Raw genomic sequence first — 20414 nt, 5'->3', positions numbered from 1 at the left:
CTTCTAAGAACCTGGATATTCCTGTTGTATTGCACAGCAACCATTTTATGGAACCTTTGAAAGGTGAACTAACTTCGCTGATTTTAACAAAATAACCCAAGTCATTCTGGTGCAATCGTCAATAAAAGTAACAAACCAGTGAGCACCACCAAGAGTAGCTATTTTCGACGGTCCCCATACATCAGAATGCACAATCATAAAAGGAATGATACTTTTATTGAAACTGGGAGGAAAGGAGGTTCGATGGCTCTTAGCCATTTCACAAACATCACACTTAAATTGAGAAACATCAGTCTTGACAAACAAACTAGGAAATAACTTATGTAGATAACTAAAGGAAGCATGCCCAAGGCGCCTGTGCCACATCCAGATGTCCGACACTTTATTAGTATCCCCTTGAGAATCATCAACAGAGAGAGCTTGAGTCAGCAAGCTAGAACTACTGGTGGTCAATTCCAAGTAATAAAGTTTTCCTCTTCTAATACCATAACCAATCGTCTTCCGCGTCCGGATGTCCTTAAAAACACAAAAATATGGCCAAAAAATAACCAAACACTGTAAGGCAAGGGTTATTTGAGCAACAGACAACAAATTATAATTTAAAGAGGGAACCACAAGAACAGTATCAAGTTTCATGGTATCGAAAGGGAAACAGTGCCTTCCCCAATAACAGGGACGACATTACCATTAGCAACATTGACCTCGGTTTGGGTTGATGTTTTTAGTGATGGAACCTGTCTAGAATCGCAAGTCATATGTTCAGTAGCTCGGAATCAATTATCCATGTATTATTCATAATGTAGAGGTACTTAGTGCCTTACCATCACTACCGCCGCAGCAATCATGGCGGATGCCTTGTCCGCTATTTGGTCCGAATCATTCTTAGTTTCTGCAACGGAGGCTCGAGACTTGTTGCACCGAGGATCATGGGTCCTATCCCAATTCTCGGGATATCCAATCACTCAAAACAATGACTCTTGGAGTGTCTGGCATGCCACAGTGTGGGCACTTACCTTGGGGACGATCCCGGCTTGGCTAGGCCGAGTTTGTCTGGCCGGTTTGTGACCCTTCTCGGTTAGGCCCATAAGATGATCCACGGGCCTTTGCTGCCATGGCAGCGGGTTCACTTTTGTCCACCTCCGTCTTCATTGCTTCCTTCCGATCGGCTTCACGACGAACATATGCATAAGAAGCCTGAAGGCCAAGTGGGGGATCCTTCCGTAGCACTTCTCCATGCACCTGATCAAACCCATCATCGAGACCACCAAGAAACACATAGACTCGTTGTCTCTCAGTGGATTTTTGAAACACTTTGATGTCGTTTTCACACTCCATGGATACTTTATTAAAATGATCCAATTCTTGGAAAATCTCAGTTAGCTCCCCAAAATAGGTAGCCAAAGGTCGGCCATTCTGACGAAGACGTGATGCCTTCTGATTCAACGAATAAATTCTAGCCTCGTCATTCTCATCGAAGTATGCTGCCTTAAGGGAGTCCCAAATCTCCTTCGATGTAGACAGCCTAATGTACCGTTTCATAATCTCAGGCTTCATTGAAGACAAAAGCCAACTCTTAATTTTTTGATCTTCAGAGAACCAATCATCATATTTAGGATCGTCTTCGCTAGGTGCCTTGATAGACCCACGAAGATATCCCATCTTCTTCCTTCCAGCAATATGGATTTGAATGAGAGGAGCCCATAAATCATAGTTCTTTTCATCCAAAACCATACCAATATTAAAACTTGAATTCTCTGACTGCACCATAATTGGAGCAGCCGCTGGAACAATCTGAGAACCGGCTCCCTTTTCTTCAGCCATCTCTCTTGCTGTCGGTATAGCCTAAAACCTGCAGCGTTGATGGGATTCTGGAACAATACGGACAAACTGACAAAACAGGGGGCAGCAACAACTTCACAGTTGCTCGCTGCAATTGATCAGGAACACGGCAGAAGGAAAAAAAACAATTAGGGTTCGGTGTTTTCCTTTTCTAACTTGGCTCTGATACCAAGAAGAAAGAATGCTTTTTCTATATCATTATTAATTCCGTCTCAAAAACAAGGTATATATATACAACCCTATACAACCCTACAGAGTAAAGGAAAGAATAATTACATCCTAAACTAGGAAACCAAATATGGTAGGAATCCCACAATTGTAGGAATCCTAATACAAGTCAACACTGCGCACCTTCAGTTTCTTCATTGCAGCACCCAGCTTCTGCTTAGATTTCTTTTGCTTTACTTACAAATTAAAAATCCAATCAAAAAACAGAGTACTGCCTTTAGATTTCCTGGTTTTCGTTTATCCCTTGATTTCATTGTGTCATTTTTTATCCAATTCGTTTCGCTTTTCCTTTGCCATTGTTCCCAAAAAACCTTACTCATTTTATAAAAAAAAGAAAAAAAAGAAGCAGATTTTCTAGTTTTGTTTCACACCCTGATTTCGTTCTGTTATTTTCACCTTCGTTTTGCTTTTACTTTCAAAGGGAAAAAAAAAAGTTGTGGCAATTCAGCTTTGTCTCATTCACCAAACCGATTGTGCTCCGGTATTCCATAACCATAGCAATTTGAAGGGAAGTGACCTCATTCGTAACCAAAAGAGAGAAAGGTATAAGGTGCATCTTTTTATTTCCTTATTTGTTTTTTTTCTTCTTCATATATTTACTCTGCTATTTTATGTTCTTATTTTTGTTATGGGTAGCTTTATTTGAACCTAATTAATAAATATTTCAGAATTAAACCCAACTACTCTGTGTTTTTCTACTTAAGCTTAGTCTCACAAGCTAAGGTATGCCCTGTAGTTTCCTTCTTCATTTCAATTGGTTTAATATTTTTTCTTTTACTCTTTTTCATTTTCTTGTTTTTGGGTTCGTTTATTCAACAGATACAAGAGTCTCATTCCAAAGGCAAAACAAAAAAAAAACCATGGAGATCCTCAGCGGAATTATTTCTAAAGTAATCGAGTACACAGTTGAACCAGTTGGGCGACAAGTGGGTTATCTGATTAACTACAAAAGCAACCTTGAAAGTCTGAGGAGTCAATTGAATAACTTAGATGCTGCCAAAGACCGGATGAAGCATAGTGTTGATAAAGTTGAAAGAAATGGTAAAGGAGTAGAAACTGATGTCCAGAACTGGAGAAAAGAAGCAGATGGGATCACTCAAGAGGCAGAAAAGATTTTGGGAAATGAAGGCCAAGCAAAGACAAAGTGTTTCCATGGAGTATGTCCTAATCTGGTTTCGTATCATCAGTTTAGCAGGAAATCAACGAAATTGGCAAAAAAGATTGAACTACATGCAAAAAAAGAGTTTCCTAGTGTTTCTTACGATCCTCCCCGGGAAGAGATATGTGCCACGCCCTCTCAAAACTACATGACCTTTGAATCAAGGATTTTAATGGTGAATGAAATCATGAAGGAACTGAAAAATCCTGATACCAACATGATTGGGGTGTACGGATGGGGTGGTGTTGGGAAGACCACACTCGCCCAAGAAGTGTATAGACAAGCTACGAAAGAGAACTTATTTGATGAGGCGGTTATAGTCTTGGATGTGAAAAAGTATCCTGACTTGGAAAAAATGGAAAGAATTCAAAAAAAAATTGCTGAAAAGTTAGGTATGGATGTTGATGAAACTCAGGATATAGAAGCGAGGGCAAAGCATCTATGGAATAGAATAAAAGGCAAGAACATTTTTGTAATTTTAGATGATGTCTGGGAAGCAGTTGATTTGGAGGCTTTGGGACTTCGCCCAATGGCAACTTGTAAAATATTGTTGACATCTAGAAATCGAGTCTCTGAGATGAATGTGGAAAAAGAGTTTCGGCTCAAAGTTTTAAAGACGGAAGAAAATTGGAGTTTATTTGAGAAGATGGTAGGTGACGTTGTTAAAGATGACCGTATACATGAAGTAGCAACTAAAATAGCCAAAAAATGTGGAGGTTTGCCGGTTTCAGTTGTTGCAGTTGCAAGGTCTCTAAGATCAGCCACTACAATAGAGGAATGGAGAGTTGCCTTGAGGGATTTCAAAAGTTTTGACGAACATGGATTGGGAAAATCAGCCTACTTGCCTTTAGAATGGAGTTACAATCGATTGGATGGCGACGAGCTTAAGCCATTGTTCTTGCTATGTGGAATTATTGCAGGGGTTGGCTGTACAGTTTCTCTCAGTGACTTGTTGAAATATGCTATGGGTTTGAGTTTGGTGAAAAATGTTGATACAGTGGAAGAGGCACGGGATAAATTGATTTCACTAGCTAATAAACTTATTAAAGATTATTGTCTGTTGCTAGATATTGATGATGATGGAGATATTAGAATGCATGAGCTTGTACGAGATGTTGCTATGGGGATTGCATCTAAAGATAATCACGCCATTGCAAAAGCATATGGAGATGAGCTGAAAGAATGGCCAGATAGAAATTCCCTTAAAAAATGCACGGCGATCTCCTTAAAATCTTGCAAGATCCCCAGACTTCCTGAAGTACCTTGGGTATGCCCAGAATTGAGACTTTTTTATTTGTTAAATCATAACATTGATTACTCCTTGGAAATCCCAGGCAACTTTTTTGAAGGGATGAATGAACTCAAAGTGTTGGATGTAACCAAACTGCGAATTCCGTCACTGCCTCCATCTCTTCAATGCCTTACAAATCTTCAAACTTTGTGTTTAGATCAGTGCGTGTTGGGGGACATAGCTCTAGTTGGACAGCTAACAAACTTGAAAATTCTTAGCCTTTTAAAATCTAAGGTGAAAGATTTGCCCAAAGAAATAGGGCAATTGACTCGTCTACAATTGTTGGATTTGAGTTATTGCTTTGAACTTGTACGGATCTCACCTGGCGTTATATCAAGCTTGACAAGTCTAGAAGACTTGAGAATGGGAAGTTTTAAGAAATGGGAAGGAGGTTTAAATGATGGAAGAAGTAATGCGAGCGTGTCAGAGCTGAAACAATTGCATCAACTAACTGCATTAGACATATGTATTCCAGATGCTAAGCTTCTTCCAGCAGACATGCTCTCGGATACAAGGTTAGAAAGATACATCATACTTATTGGTGATTGTTGGCAGTATCCTGATAATTACGAAACGTCCTCTAACATGTTAAAACTCAAGCTCACTACAAAAAGTCAATTCGGCCGAGGTATAAAATTGCTGCTAAAGAGATGTGAACATTTGGACTTGGACGGGATGGAGGCTGCAAATATTATTTCCTATATATTAGCAAGTGACAGTGGTAAACAACTGAAGAATCTCCATGTCCAAAACAATGATGAAGTTACATCTCTCATTAACTCGAGTCATGCCTTCCCCAACTTGGAGTCGCTATCTCTTTACAACCTTGTTAATTTGGAAACTGTATGTTGTGGCCAACTCATACCTCAGCCTTTTCAAGAGTTACGATCTTTGACTTTATGGAATCTGCCAAAGCTTATTGGTTTCTCCTCCAAAGGCAGCACGTCAGTTGTAAGTACAGAGGCCAAAGAAATCATTTTGGAGAATGAAATTGGTGGACCCACGAAACTTTTCATGGATGGAGAGGTACGTTTTGCGGTTTCATATGCCCAGCCTTTCTACATATCATTCGGATTTGTTCTATATTTATTTCTTAACAAATTAGTTGCTTTTGTATATATTTCATTTTGGTCATTCTTTCTGCAGGTAGAAAATAATCCATTTAAATAATGCATATTCTTTATGCACGGATTATGTAGTACTAGGATTGAAATTATATCCAAGTTACAATTCATTTAAACGGTATATTAATTTATTAGTTTTTGATTGAGAAAGAAAAGGTATTAGCTTTTAATTAGTGTACAATATTCAATGATTCATATTATGACGAAAGCATGATCCATTCTCGAAAGTCTATTTATTAGTGTACAATATTCAGTGATTCAACAAAAATGTGTTATATTTTAAATTAATAGACTAATAAACTTTGAGGCCACTTTTTCTTTTTCAGATACATTTTTACTCCACAAGGACATATTAGACCTTTACTTTTTGTCAACTCATTTTGGAATTTATACAACTGATGAGCATGTAAATTGTCATTTCCCTAATTAAACATGAATTGTGTACTATACCCAGGTTCTGATACCCAACTTAACACGCTTGATCTTGCATCAATGTGATGGTTTAAGATTCTTGTTTTCATGTTCCATGGCTAGACGTCTTCAGCAACTCAAACATCTTGAGGTATCCACATGCCAAATGATGGAAGAAATAGTATCAACAAGTGGATACAATCAAGAACATAGAGATAACATGTTTTGCAATCTAAAATCTCTAAATTTGCAACATCTTCCAAGCCTCACTAGATTCTACTCCGGAAGTTATATTGAATTTTCATTATTGGAGACATTGCATATTGAGGATTGTCCTAGACTGGGGACATTCATCTTTGATAGAAAGAGTGAAATTACTTCAATAGGCAAAGAAAATGACGATAGGAACTCCAAGGAGAATCTTGAGACTGTTATACCACGCTTTCTTTTTGATGAAAAGGTGAATTATAAATTTCTTTCCCTTTCTTTATGCATTTATTTCCAATTAATGTGTACCTCATTAGTGAAAAAAGGTGTTCTGACTAGTTTATGAGATGAATATACATACAGGTAGGATTTCCTAGCTTGGAGAGGTTGATCATCTATGACATACCTAAGTTGAGGACTGTATGGCACTGCCACCTTGCTCCAGACTCTTTTCGAAAGCTCAAAGAAGTTGCAGTTTTGAGATGCCAGAGTCTAATAAATATCTTTGCGCCAAGTATGATGGGAAGATTGAATGCTCTAGGCACATTAGTGATAAAGCAATGCAAATCACTACAAGTAGTTTTTGACATGGGGGTAGTACTTGGCGTTAAAGAAGCATACGGCACATCATCAACCACTCAGTTGAAAACTTTTGGGTGCCCAAATCTGGATTATGTAAAAATAAATTCGTGTGACAACTTGAAAAATATCTTTCCAGCCTCATTGGCCAAAGGTCTTCAGCAGCTAAGCGAGCTGTACGTGGAGAATTGTGGAATATTGGAAGAAATTGTTGCCAAGGACGGACTAGAAATGACACCTGAGTTTGTGTTCTCTAAAGTAACACTTGTGCAATTGCAACATTTGCCCCAACTAAGGATTTTCTATTCGGGGCTACATGTTTCCAAGTGGCCATTACTCAAATCATTGATATTCTTTGAATGTGGTAAAGTGGAGATTCTTGCTTCCGAATATTCAAGATTCCAAGAAAGACTTGATTCGGGTACACCAATCAAACAACCTTTTTTGTTAGTTGACAAGGTACAAAATTCTCTTGCTCCTGTAGCGAAATTCATCTTCACTTATTTTCTTTGCAATTTTTATTATCATTAAGTATTGCAGATTTTTCTTTTATTAAAATAATTTTTTGGCCTCCACCTTGTCAAAAAATTCAAAGCACATCCGTCGAATAAAAACAATAGTCAAGGTTAGGGAGTAGTAATTTACTAATATATATAGTAAAGACATGTATACAACAAAATAAAGACTCGAAAATTTAAAATAATTCAATCGATGACATTAGATGAAGATAGTGTCACCAAGGATTCAGGAATACCTTGGTCACCTGCCGTTAGATCTCATCCAATGATAAATAATGATTCAAGCCTTAAATAATTTAAAAAACACTTCCAAAATTTCAATTACAGCAACAACAACAAAAACAACTAATGCTTAAACCCACTTACTCCTCTCACTGTCTCACGTTTTCCTTTCACTCTCCAGAAATGCCTCATTTCTTTTCTGTGTAGGATTCCCCAATAGAGTACATGAAATCACCGAATAAGATTGTATAAAGAAAAACTGAATAAGTACTGAATTTAGCCAAGAAACGAAAAAACCCAAAGAAAAGCACAAAAACCAAAATTGGAAATTGACAAGAGACTGAGGTAGAACAGAGGCCAAGTTCTTTTTGGATTAGAGAGTGAAAGCCGCTGAGCAAGGGTGAGGCATAATTTCACTTCGGTATAAATTATAATTGAAGTTGGTAGCATATTTGAGTTTTTTTTTAAATAATTAATTTTTTTTAATTTAATTAATACTTGATTCATTATTTGCCCTTGGATGAGATCAAACGGCAAGTGACCATAATGTTCCTTGGTCCTTGGTGACCAGGTGAATACCACTGAATATAGTATTTAGTTATGCAACTGGCCAAGTGGGTTGACAATGACATCCAAATGTTGATATTATTTCAGGGTAATCCATTCCCCAACTTGGAAGTATTGCGCTTGGACGAGAACACAGAGATTTGGTATGAAGCACATAGTCTACTCCCAGCAAAGTTGTTTATCAATCTAAAAAAGTTTGCATTTTCTTGTGCACACCCCCAGTCATTTCATTTCCTTGAGAAATTACATAATCTTGAACAGCTCGTTGTTTACAATGGTCCTTGGAAAGAAATATTTGTGTATGAAGGAACTAGTAGCGGGGAAATAGATGCAGTTGGGAGGACCCTCCCGCACATAAAGATTTTGTATCTCAACCAAATGAAGGAGCTGATGCATCTAGGGATTGGGAATGACAACTCTGAATCAGTTTTTCCAAACTTGGAAATTCTAAAGGTGTACAATTGTGGCAGATTAAAGAATCTAACTTCATCCGCAATATCCTTTCACAAACTAACCACTTTACACGTATCAAATTGTGAGGGACTAAAATACTTAACAACTTATTCGGTGGCTAAATGTTTACACCAACTCAAAAGCTTGGAAGTTGAGAATTGTGAAAGCATGATAGAGATAGTGGCAAGCAACGAAGATGAAGAAGATTCAAGAAATTATTATGAGATTGCTTTCAGCTGCTTGCAACATTTGAAACTTTATTATCTACCAAGTCTGCGAGGCTGTTGCTCATCAGGAAATTGCACTGTTAGAGTCCCATCCTTAAACTCTTTAATTGTCAAGGAATGCCTGATTGAGTTGAAGATTTCCCCTGACGGGTCACTGATTCAAAGTGGTTCAAGACCAGAAAGACAACAAATAATAGAGGAAGTGGAAGAAAAAGAAGAAGAAGATGATGGCAATGAAACGGTATAAGTTTTCATTCATATTAATAAACTGTATGGTCGTATGTTTCGTTGTAATGCTCAACAATATATTTCCAGGGAGGAATGACGCAGCTGATTGCCCATACAAATTAATGCTGCAAGACTCCATATTCCATAGTTTCCACCACATCAATTCCTAATTAGTTTCACTGTAAGTATATACTGGTACCATTCATTCAGTATGTAGTGGATACCATTCGATAAATACATTTTTACTTGTTCTGACAATTCTCTCTGTTCCACCCTCACCCAGCTGTTCCCGCCCTTGCCCCCATTGCCGATCTGATCAATGTTAATTGTTTAATACAAGCTTGCAAGCGGCCACCTCAAGGCACAGGCCGAAGAATTTGGAAATGGTTGTGTGATTTGTGTTGGCATTCAGGCATTCCAATTCCTGTTGTGTTATGCTTGTGTTGCCATGTCTATAACTGCTTTGTGATACAAGTGTGATTTATATCGGAGCTCTGTTGGTTTTGGAACCTCAAGTCCCTACTTTTGGCTTTAGGGATTGGTTCATGTCTCTTAGCTCTGCTGTTGTGCTGGTTGCAAATGGAGGCTTCATCTGTGAACTCTTTTGTTAATTTTTTTTTTCCTGCTGGGTTCAGTTGCATTTGGTACGTGCACCAAGTGTTTGGGAAATGCTTACTCTGTGACTTGTGCGAATCAATAAATTGTAATCAAATTCATAAATCCTGGTATTTCTTTCAGTACTCTGCCCTTTTACATGTCTCTTTTGTTGATCCCTCAAACTGATGAAGTCTATCTCTGTGATATTTTCTTGAGATATTGTAACCAAAACTTTTGCTTGTTAGTGAAGTTAAGAAAAGTAATGGCATAACATGCTGCATCAAATACAGAGGTTGTATTACAAAGATCATAACTAGTTCATAGAAACTTCTTTAGTTTCCAGTGCATATTCATTGAGAAAAATAGGTCAATAGACTTAAATAAACAAAACAAAATCACCAGACTAAAAGCAAACTTGTCAATGACCATGCATAATGAAAAGAGCAAGTCTAAGAGAAAACAAAAAATGCTACATTAACCGATATCACCTAACTTAAATGTGCTAATATTGAAGAGACCAAAATCCATCCAAAGGCACGCTGCACCGCGCCCTCAACATCAAAATTTTGAATTGACTGCCTGATGAGCATAAGTTCATAGAAAATATAAAGAAAAGGGACGGGAACCTATTTGGAAGGCGCCATCGCACACTGTTTCTATGCATCAGTTATTGGGTACTCAAACACAACATCTTTTCCTGAAAGCTTCCTGTAAACTGCAGAAAAGCTCTCCAGCTTGTACTCCGTGTTGTTTCGTTCCTTGGGATCCAAGAAAACCTGCCCAGCATTGAAGATAGATAATTATGGTAATTAACAAACAAAATCCTACCCTTGACAACCTATGCATGTACTTTTATAATAAATCCATTATAATATCCATCCCACCTAAATGTACTACGTTCTCAATTCATCTATTCCATTGGCAGTCTTTGGACATCTTCGTAACAAAATCCTCTCTTTGGTAATAAGGTTCTTAGCCTTCATCTTTCAAGCATTAATCAACCCCTTTTTTTCCCATTTCCAAGTGTTTGTGTGTGTGTGTGTGTGTCTTTATATCAAACAATATTGTTTTCCTTCGACAGCTTACCTTCATTATCTTGGACCCATCAAGTCGATATCTAGTTCGTTTACCAACAATCTCAGCAGGCAAAACAACATATCCTCCAACATTGCCTCATGGACAGCAGTTAGAGTACGAGTGCGGGGCCGTTGGACAGCAGACCCTTTCTTTGGAGGCCTCACTATCCTTCGTGTGGCGATCAGAACTACATCCTACCACATGACAAACAAAAATAAACACCACCAAAGAAAACCACTATTTGCAAATAAACACATGTCTGAATCAGAGATCTACTCACTTTAATTATAGCAAAAATGAAATAAGAGAAGAAAAAATAAAATGGGTTGACTGTAAGAAAAGTCAGCTAGGAAGATAAAAATAAAATATCCTTTATTGTAAGGCACAAAATGTAGTGCCTAGAAACAAGTACATAAAAACATCACGAAGAAAACATAGTCTGGGTTAAATCTAGATTTCATAAATGGCAGAGAACCAAAGAACTTAAATAATCACCTTTCCACTGAATTTCTTCTCTAGCTCCCTCACAATCAGAACATGGATCTTGCGATAAGCCTTCCTACGTCTATATGGTCTGCGGATAACAACCGCCTTCCGGTTCCCAACCACATCAACTTGACTGGAGAAAGGAGCAATATTAATCATACAATCGGCAACAGTTTACAATAAAAAGTCATTCAGTAAACAGTTCTTACACAGCTGAATTTATATATAGATCCTTCAGTTCACTTTTCAGGTCCGAGTCTGTTTCCAAATCAAAGATTGCCTGCACAGACAACAAACAACTCATGATTATATCTAAACATCATAGCAACAATTTCAGCAATAGAAAGCGCAATAAAAAGCTGCATATCTTGCCTGTCCAACTGACTCTTCAAGTTCAGCATCAGTAACCTTAAATTCCGATTTATTTATACAACATCAGTTAATGAGTCTAATATTCTATCTTTACCATAACCCATTAAATCTGTTCATATCTCCTCCTCCCTCACGTCGTCAGATAAGTTGGTTCATATAGCAACGTGATGAGAGTTTAATTAGTGGTTAAGTGGGATTGGATGAACCAGAAAGCCTTAAAATGACGGACATCCAAATCACGAAGAACACCCCAAACAAAGTAACAGAGAGGACGGAAGGGGCTATTTTTCTTTTGCTTTTTTTGACTTTTCTTATTTTCTAGTTTCTTTTAATCAATTAATATATGTTTCATTTATACAAGGCTTAATTATGTATATGCCTCATGTGCTTTCAAACTTATCTTAGATTACCACCTGTGTTTGCAAACGGCTCAAAGTACCCCCTAACTTTTTAAAAACCATCTCACATTACTCCTTCCGTCAGTTTTTTTGAAGTTCCATTACGAACGTTATCGTTCATCTCCCCCTCCCCCAAAAAAATTCCAGAACAGCATTCCCTCCCCTTTGTTATTGTTCGTCGCTTATTTACCCTCCAAAACTCAGAAATTTCTCCTAGCCAACACAACTAGAAGTAAGAACAGCTCGAGAGGTTGAAAAAACATACCTGGATTGAAGAAAATGGTGCTCGGAATCGCCCGAACGAGCGATGAAGATTTTGGGTAAAAACCGGTCAATTTCTTGCTTTTTCCGACGATCCAGACGGCGGTTGACAGCAGCTGAGATGTGAGGCTGGTTCTTTTGATACCCATGTCGTCACTTGGGGTGGCTGGAGGAGAAGATGGTAGCCCAAAAACTGGTCGGATGAACAATAACAAAGGGAGGGCTGCTGTTCTAGAATTTTTGGGGGTTGAGCAAGAAACTTTTATAACAGAAAATCAAAAACTGACGGAAGCGGTAACGTGAGACGGTTTTTATAAGGTTGGGGGGTATTTTGAGCCATTTGAAAACACAGGTGGTAATATGAGATAAGTTTGAAAGCACAAGGGGCATGTACATAATTAAGCCTTTACAATGATAAAGTTGCCATCAGAAAGTGACCAAACACAACGTGACACTTGCGTACAACGATTTGGATGGATATTGAAAAATCTAACAATAAGTACCTAATTGATTTTGCAAATATTCCATGACCAAAATTTAAAGGAAAGCAAAACTTGTCACGCCCCGGAACCGGGGGTGGGTGGAAACCCCGCGCCCGGTACGTGAGAAAGAAAATGAAAACTAAAATAAAATAAATAGAAAGCCGAAACATTTGGTTTAAAATAAAGAGCTTGTCCAATATAGATCCCTACATTTTCTATTTCCTAGATATATACCCATCACTCTATAAATCTATGTGTAAAACCCAATTTCAAATTTAAATGACCAGTATGATATAAGAGGTAGTAGTATTTCTATGTTTTTACATCGTTGCCACTAAACTTCATATTTTATTTATAATTTATTTCAAGCATTTCATTAACTGCCATAATTGTAATTAATATACTCCCTATTAATAGCATATCAATCATCCCATTTCTTATAGTTGTCATTCCCTCTCACATCTCGCCCCCTAAAATTGCAAACAAAAAAAAATCTGTAAATTACATATCCAATAATGTACCTATGAAAATTATAATATAAATATATACATATAAAATATAGGTATCCAATAAATTACATATCCAATAATGTACCTATGAAAAATAGGTACATTATTAGAGGAAAAAAATAGGTAAGTTATTTGGAGAGAGAAAATAGGTTCATTTAAAAAAATTACTTTTAATAAAACAAATAATAGGTACTTTATTCATAGAAAAAAGGCTATATTATTTATAGAAAAAAATAGGTACATTATTTAGATAAATGGTAGGTATATTGGATGACATATAATATCTAAATCCTAATTGTAAGTACATTAAAATTAATGTAGGTATATTGGATGTCGTATAATGTAGGTATATTGGAATAGATAATTATGTACACTTTTCATACTAGGTAAATTATATTTTTCATAAAACAAACAAGTAATAGGTACATTATTTTTTCAACATAATTAGTATGTATAGTTTTATTCATAAACAATTATAAAGTGGATTATTAGTCATGTATAATTCATAAAAAGAAAATAACATAAACATTTTATTAAACAAACCGATTACCCAAATTTGAATTTATTGTTAAATTTTTTAAAAAATGTTTCAAAATTAATTCCTACTTCCATTACAACCATTTGGAGATCTTTCCAAATTCAACATCTGTCATTATATACAATCCAATTAAAAACTGTTTCCATATTGATTCCTACATTAATATACAAAATGCAATAATGGCTTAGTTGGGGGTATTTTTGGAATCTGAAAAGTACAATAAATCAGATTTTATGCTTAATTAGGTAACTTGCTGAGTTGAATCCTAGTCATGGGTTTTTATTTATACAAATTGGGTATTATTTATAGGAACAAAAAGTGAAGGGTTTTAGATACGGCAAATTGAATTTGAAGGGTGTAAGCCAAATTTACTATAAAATAAACTTCTCTTATAAAAATAGCTCCAAAATCTTACAACTTTACAATTAATAAATAAAGCTCTATCACTCTCATCTAATTCAACTTCAATTGGTTTATTCCTTTTCTTGCCCACTAATTCATCTGAAAAATTAAACATGGTGAGGGGTGAGCAACTACAGCTCAGTAGGGACATGAGACCTTATTACAGTAGATTGATATAACTAAATTAAGTGACATGCAATCACACAACCAAATATCACATTAATAATAATAATGCATGAATGCTCTTCATCTACTCCCGTTAATTCATATAACTGGACAAGCAGACTTGCACGTCCCATACTATGCTTATACCACTTGGTCCCGAATGCGTATTTATATGAACTAACACCCATTTCAATCATCTCACAATTCCCATTATTATCACATTAATAATAATAATGCATGAATGCTCTTCATCTACTCCCGTTAATTCATATAACTGGACAAGCAGACTTGCACGTCCCATACCATGCTTATACCACTTGGTCCTGAATGCGTATTTATATGAACTAACACTCATTTCAATCATCCCACAATTCCCCTTTTGTTAGTCATCTTGTCTAACTCCCTTTCGCCGTCCCGAATCACCCAATAAAAACCATGTGCACAGTAGGATCCCTGAGACCTGGTACCTGCCAAGAGTTAGACTTAACTACACAAAAGACTATTTCCATTACCCTCTTTTCCATTATTATCTTCTCCACCCAACAACTCCAACCAGTTACCATGACATGATATAATTATGCCAACATTATTCAAATAGTTCACAATGCATAAATATCTCATATCAAGAACATTATACAATATCACACATAATATAGAGCTCACGAAATTTAATTAAATCAATCTTATGTAAAGTCTCCCAAGAAATCCCTACCTCGATTCCAAAGCATTGCTCCAATTTAAGAAAATACAAGCTAAGCCCTCTCTCTCTCTCTCTCTCTCTCTCTCTCTCTGTGGTATTTTACTTCATTTCTCTGGTTCTCATTTTTGTTATTGACAAAATAGGGGAGAGGCCTTATTTATACTTTTACAAAACTTGGGCATGAAGTAAGAATATATATGGATAAGCTTAATGAATAAGGATAAATACGAATATAGGAAGATAAAATCTAACTTCTTACAGGAGCTGTCAAACACACACAAGCTCTAAGCTTTAAAACAATGACACATATATTGGTGACAAGAATGAAATATGCATGTGCCTAATCCACACGTCCACTCCATCTTAAGATGATTAAACTCATATGTATATGTATATATATATATATATATATATAATAATAATAATAATAATAATAATAATAATAATAATATTACCAAGTCAATCCTTTTGTCCTAGTTAACTTGCTTATAAAGATAAAAACAGATTTTCTTTAGCTTTTTAATACACAAGAAATATCTAAGGATTTAGAGAAAAACAAATAATATAATTTATAGTTATTCAAATGTGTATATATATTTACTAATACAAATAATTATTAAAATAGCATTGTAAACGTAAAACAGTACATATATATTTAAAAACTTTTAAGAATATGAATTCTCAGAAAACTTCGAGACTAGAGCAAATTGACTGTGCATTCAATTCAATCAATCACTTTGTAAGTCATATTTAATTAATACGGCACGGCAATAACTGAAATGTGTATTGTCTTTTAGGTTTTCACTTGTTCAATTAAACGCAAATGGGTCTCATTTTAAACCAGAATCACACATCCGAATTCCATTTAAATTGAAAAAAATATAAATATTATTATTAATATTAAACATTTCATTTTCTAACAATAACCTTTTGCACAATTAAATCTCTTTAAAGTTTGGGTCTTAAGTTGTGTCACAAACACATAGAGTTCATGTAATATAATATAAGTGGGGTTCAAGTTCATATTTCATAATCCTACTACAAACTATTAATAAACATATAAATGTGTTATATACCAAGAGTTTATTGATAACACTCGAGTAAAAAAGGGGGAGATTTTTTTTAGTACAAGTAATGGTCTAAACTACAAAGAGAGGAGAGTTTCACACACACTACTAAGATACTATGGTGATTCGATTCAAACATAAAATCACTAGTATGTAAATTAAGACCCTTTTTTATTCAACTAAATTCCGTTTTGCATTATCTGTCAACTTTTAAATACCTTAAGATGATGCCTAAAATTGAATAAAAGGTGTTTGGTTAAAAAAATATCTGACAGTACGCTTGGAACGATGCTTAAAATGAAATAATAAGGGGCTGTTGCTTCACGGTCGGTCTCAATTGGTAAAATTCTTCCATTTGGTCTTTTGGTCTTGTCATTGCAAAAGCACTGCCCCCCACTCCCTATAGAGAGTGGGGCTTTCTTATTTCATATTCATACTAATTATCCTTCTTTTAGTTTTGCTTTCTTACTTCTCAAATTTCAAAATCTAAACCAGAAAAAAAATATTATAATAATAATAATAAAGAAAGAAGGAAAGAGGTATATTGCGTTTGAAGGACACGCCTAGACGTGAAAACTCCAGTGTTTCATAACCAAAGGACTTGAAGAGCAACTACCCTCATAAGAGATAATTAAGGAATACGGTACGTCTTTTAATATTTAATTTTAATTTTTATATTTGACAAATCTGACTAAACAATAGGAATGAAACATAATTACAACTTTTTTTAAAGATGGAGTTCAAAGCTCACTTGATACTATTTTATTGATACATTCAAAGTTCACTTACAATTTGTTAGAGCATTCACAATGGGAGGTGTAAAATCCAAGGTGTAAAGCCACTTTTACGTTCTTTTTATATTTGGATGATGTAAATGTGATTTTTTATTCCAATTGAGAAGATGTAAATACAATTATGTATATTCGATTTTCTTTGTGTTAACCTTATAAATTAATTATGTGTGTTTAGGTTTATTTTATTTTTTCTTACTAATGATTGATAACAGTATGATGTGCTGACACGTGTACTTGCTGAGGTGGCAAGTCTGTTAGCTCTTCACATGTTTGTTAATCTGATTAGTTACTCTCGTTAGTCTAATTAGTTATTCTGTTAAGCTCATATTAGTGAAGGAGTCATTGTTACACAGCTATATAAGCTTGTGATTAGTTCATTTCATTATCATGTAAGAAAACACTTCTGAGAAATATACAGAGCTTTAGCTTTCATTCATTTCTCTCTCTAAACCTAGATCTAAAATACTTTATTTCCACCATGGTTATCATGGTATCAGAGCTTCGGCTCATCGATTCCTGATATTTTACGCTTCCGCTCCACAATCTCAAAGCCCGCTCTACTGTATCACTGCTAATTTCATTTTCGAGCTCTCAAATTGCAACAATGGCAAATCAGTGGCTGCTTGTGGTTCTGTCCAGTTTGCTCATATTTCTGGCGATTCTGCAATTGTTGTTCGCCAATCTTCTTCGTGTGCTCTTCTTCTTGACTCGGTGATGAATTCACCTCTGGTATGCCTGATATTCCTCTTCTTGACTCGATTCGGTCTTATTCAATTATGTTGTCTATGATTTCTTGAAGCACACAACATACTTCTCTAAATTCTTGAAGCACGAAGCATGTCTCTAAGATTTCTTTGAAGCACGAAGCACTTATCTGAGATTTCTTTGAAGCACTTATCTGAGATTTCTTTGCCACACAATTGTTGAAGCACAAGGCAAATATGACTTTTTCTGTTCCAAAAATTGACGGTCTCTTAGGAGTCATTACTATTCGACTCAATGATGATAATTTTGTGAAATGGAATTATCAATTGCAATCTGTCCTTCAAGGCTATGATCTATATGGTCACTTTGATGGCACCTCTGTGTGTCCACCTAAATATGTTGTTACTGAATCTGAGGGAGTAACTACTGAGATTTCTAAGGACTATCGACATTGGCTTCAACTGGATAAGGCTTTGCTTAGCCTACTCATTGCTACGCTATCAGATGATGCCATTGAATATGTAGTTGGGTGTAAATCTGCACGAGAAGCTTGGTTGAGTCTCACTGATCGATATGCCTCTATCTCAAGAGCTTGCATCAATCAACTTAAAACAGAGTTCTATACCATTCACAAAGGAGGGGATTCTATAGATAAATTTTTACTTAGGCTAAAGCATATTCGAGACCAACTCTCTACAGCAAGTATCAAGCTCTCTGATGATGATATAATCATTGCAGCCTTAAATGGTCTACCACCTGAGTTTGACATCATTAAGACTGTCTTGGTGGCTCGTGACACACCAATATCACTTAAGGACTTCCGAGCATATCTCTTAATTGCCGAGAAGAATATTGAGTCACGCATAATTGCTATGCATCATAATATGACTGGTTTGCTCAGTGTTGAATATGGTTCATCGTCTCATGCTCAAGCTCCTGCTCAGCATCAGCTTACTCGCTTCTATTGTTGGGACACTAACTGCTCATCCATAGTCCTCTTATTCTTCTGGTACGGGGCTTAATGGTTTCAAGACTTCTGCACCACTGCCTAATGTGCCATCATCTTCGTCACATAAGTCTTCTCACTCATCTGGGTCCTCTTCTGCCTTCACTCCTAGAGGACGGGGTCCAGGTGGTCGGTTTTCTTCTAATAATCGAGGCGGTTTTTCACCAAGGTTTTCTTCAAACTCCAGGAATCAGAATCAGCCCATCCCGGAATGCCAAATATGTAACAAGAGAGGTCATACAGCTCCAAACTGATATTATCGAATTCCAGAGAGTTCTTCTTCTCCTGTACTTGAATGTCAGATATGTGGAAAGAATGGTCACATCGTATTGAACTATTACCACAGGTCCAATTTTGCCTACCAAAGGCACTCCTCCTCTATAATCTCTGCAAGCCATGACTGCCAATATCTCTCCCTCATTTACTCCAAATGATCTGTGGATAGTTGACAGTGGAGCATCTCATCATATGACTCCCAATGTTCATAATCTGCTCCTTATCATTCTGATGACAAGATTACTGTGGGGAATGGAGAAGGTCTGGGCATCAATCATATTGGTTCCTCTACTTTAACTGCTTTACCAGGCACCCTACATTTAAATACTATATATCATGTCCCTAAACTTGCAGCAAATCTACTCTCTGTCTATCAACTCTGTCGCGATAACAATTGCAGGGTTATTTTTTATGAGCATCACATATTTGTGCAGGACAAACAAACCAACACCCTTCTATTTCAGGGTCAAAGTAATAAAGGTCTCTATTCCATTCCTCAGTTTCTTTCCCCTGGGATCAAGGCCTCTCCATTTGTCTCAAATAAAGAGTATGATTCTTCCGCAAGTGTTACAACCTCATCAGTTTGCTCCAGTTCGCAAATCAAGAATTCTATCATATCATCAAGTTCTCATGCTTTGCTTGGTCATCAGGTAAAGACTAAACTGTGGCATCTCCGACTGGGCCATGTCACCAATGAAGTGCTTCAACACATGCTCAAGACTTCTCACATTTCTGTTACTCCAGATCCTACATATGCCCTTTGTGAATCATGTTTACAAGGAAAAATGCATAAATTACATTTTCCTTCTTCTTCTACCATTTCTTCCAAACCCTTTTCTAAGCTGCACTCCGATGCCTGGGGGCCTTCTGCTTGTATTGCTTTAGGAGGCTATAGATATTACCTTACCTTCATTGATGATTGTACCAGGTTCATGTGGGTGTTTCTCTTATTAAATAAATCAGATGTTTTCTCAGTATTTTGCAAGTTCTATGCGTATATTGTGAATCACTATCAAGCTCATGTTCAGTTCTTTCAATCTGATGGTGGAGGAAAGTATACTAGTAAGGTGTTCACTAATTTTTGGCATCTAAAGGCATCGTTCATCACATATCTTGTCCATATACTCCTCAGCAAAATGGAGTAGCCGAGAGAAAAAATAGGCATATTATTGAAACTGCACTTTCTCTTTTAACTACAGCCAGTCTTCCTCTTCAATTTTGGTATTATGCTGCTACACATGCCACATTCTTAATCAATAGAATGACAAGTCGCACTCTACACATGCAATCTCCATATTCCAAGCTCTATGGTACATTACCAGATTTTCTCTCTATTAAAATATTTGGTTCAACAATTTATCCTTTGCTCAGACCATACAAAGTGCACATAAGCTTGAACCTCGCTCCCAGCAGTGTGTCTTTTTGGGGTTCTCAATGGGATATAAAGGAGTTTATTGTTACAACCCTCAAAACCAGAAAGTTCTAATTTCTAGACATGTAGTCTACAATGAAGATGTGTTTCCCTT

At 36.3% G+C, this 20414-nt stretch overlaps 3 protein-coding genes across 3 annotated transcripts; 2 read left to right on the top strand and 1 right to left on the bottom strand.

Moving 5' to 3' along the window:
* The first annotated feature begins 2748 nt into the window (after positions 1–2748).
* On the top strand, positions 2749–9790 carry LOC148917985 (putative disease resistance protein At4g27220). Its single transcript, XM_089051179.1, has 7 exons — positions 2749–2790; positions 2887–5543; positions 6096–6512; positions 6623–7297; positions 8233–9066; positions 9141–9234; positions 9337–9790. Exons 2-6 carry the CDS (start codon positions 2928–2930, stop codon positions 9174–9176), a joined length of 4578 nt encoding a protein of 1525 aa, XP_088907305.1. The 5' UTR covers positions 2749–2790; positions 2887–2927; the 3' UTR covers positions 9177–9234; positions 9337–9790.
* Positions 9791–10306: 516 nt separating this feature from the next.
* Positions 10307–12393, bottom strand: LOC103327488 (small ribosomal subunit protein eS7z-like). The gene is made up of 7 exons (XM_089050467.1): positions 12249–12393; positions 12174–12196; positions 11586–11621; positions 11423–11493; positions 11223–11346; positions 10781–10921; positions 10307–10426 (listed from the first exon to the last, which is right to left on the bottom strand). The coding sequence occupies exons 1-7, from the start codon at positions 12391–12393 to the stop codon at positions 10307–10309; spliced, it is 660 nt and encodes a 219-aa protein (XP_088906593.1).
* On the top strand, positions 12392–18628 carry LOC148917984 (uncharacterized). The gene is made up of 3 exons (XM_089050466.1): positions 12392–12543; positions 17399–17630; positions 17831–18628. The coding sequence occupies exons 1-3, from the start codon at positions 12392–12394 to the stop codon at positions 18626–18628; spliced, it is 1182 nt and encodes a 393-aa protein (XP_088906592.1).
* The last annotated feature ends 1786 nt before the right edge of the window (positions 18629–20414 follow it).

Source organism: Prunus mume, linkage group LG4 (assembly GCF_029339155.1).
Source record: "Prunus mume cultivar Tortuosa linkage group LG4, ASM2933915v1, whole genome shotgun sequence".
Taxonomy (NCBI): domain Eukaryota; kingdom Viridiplantae; phylum Streptophyta; class Magnoliopsida; order Rosales; family Rosaceae; genus Prunus; species Prunus mume.
The sequence above is the reverse complement of the archived record's forward strand: the minus strand, read 5'-3'. Positions and strand labels throughout refer to the sequence as shown.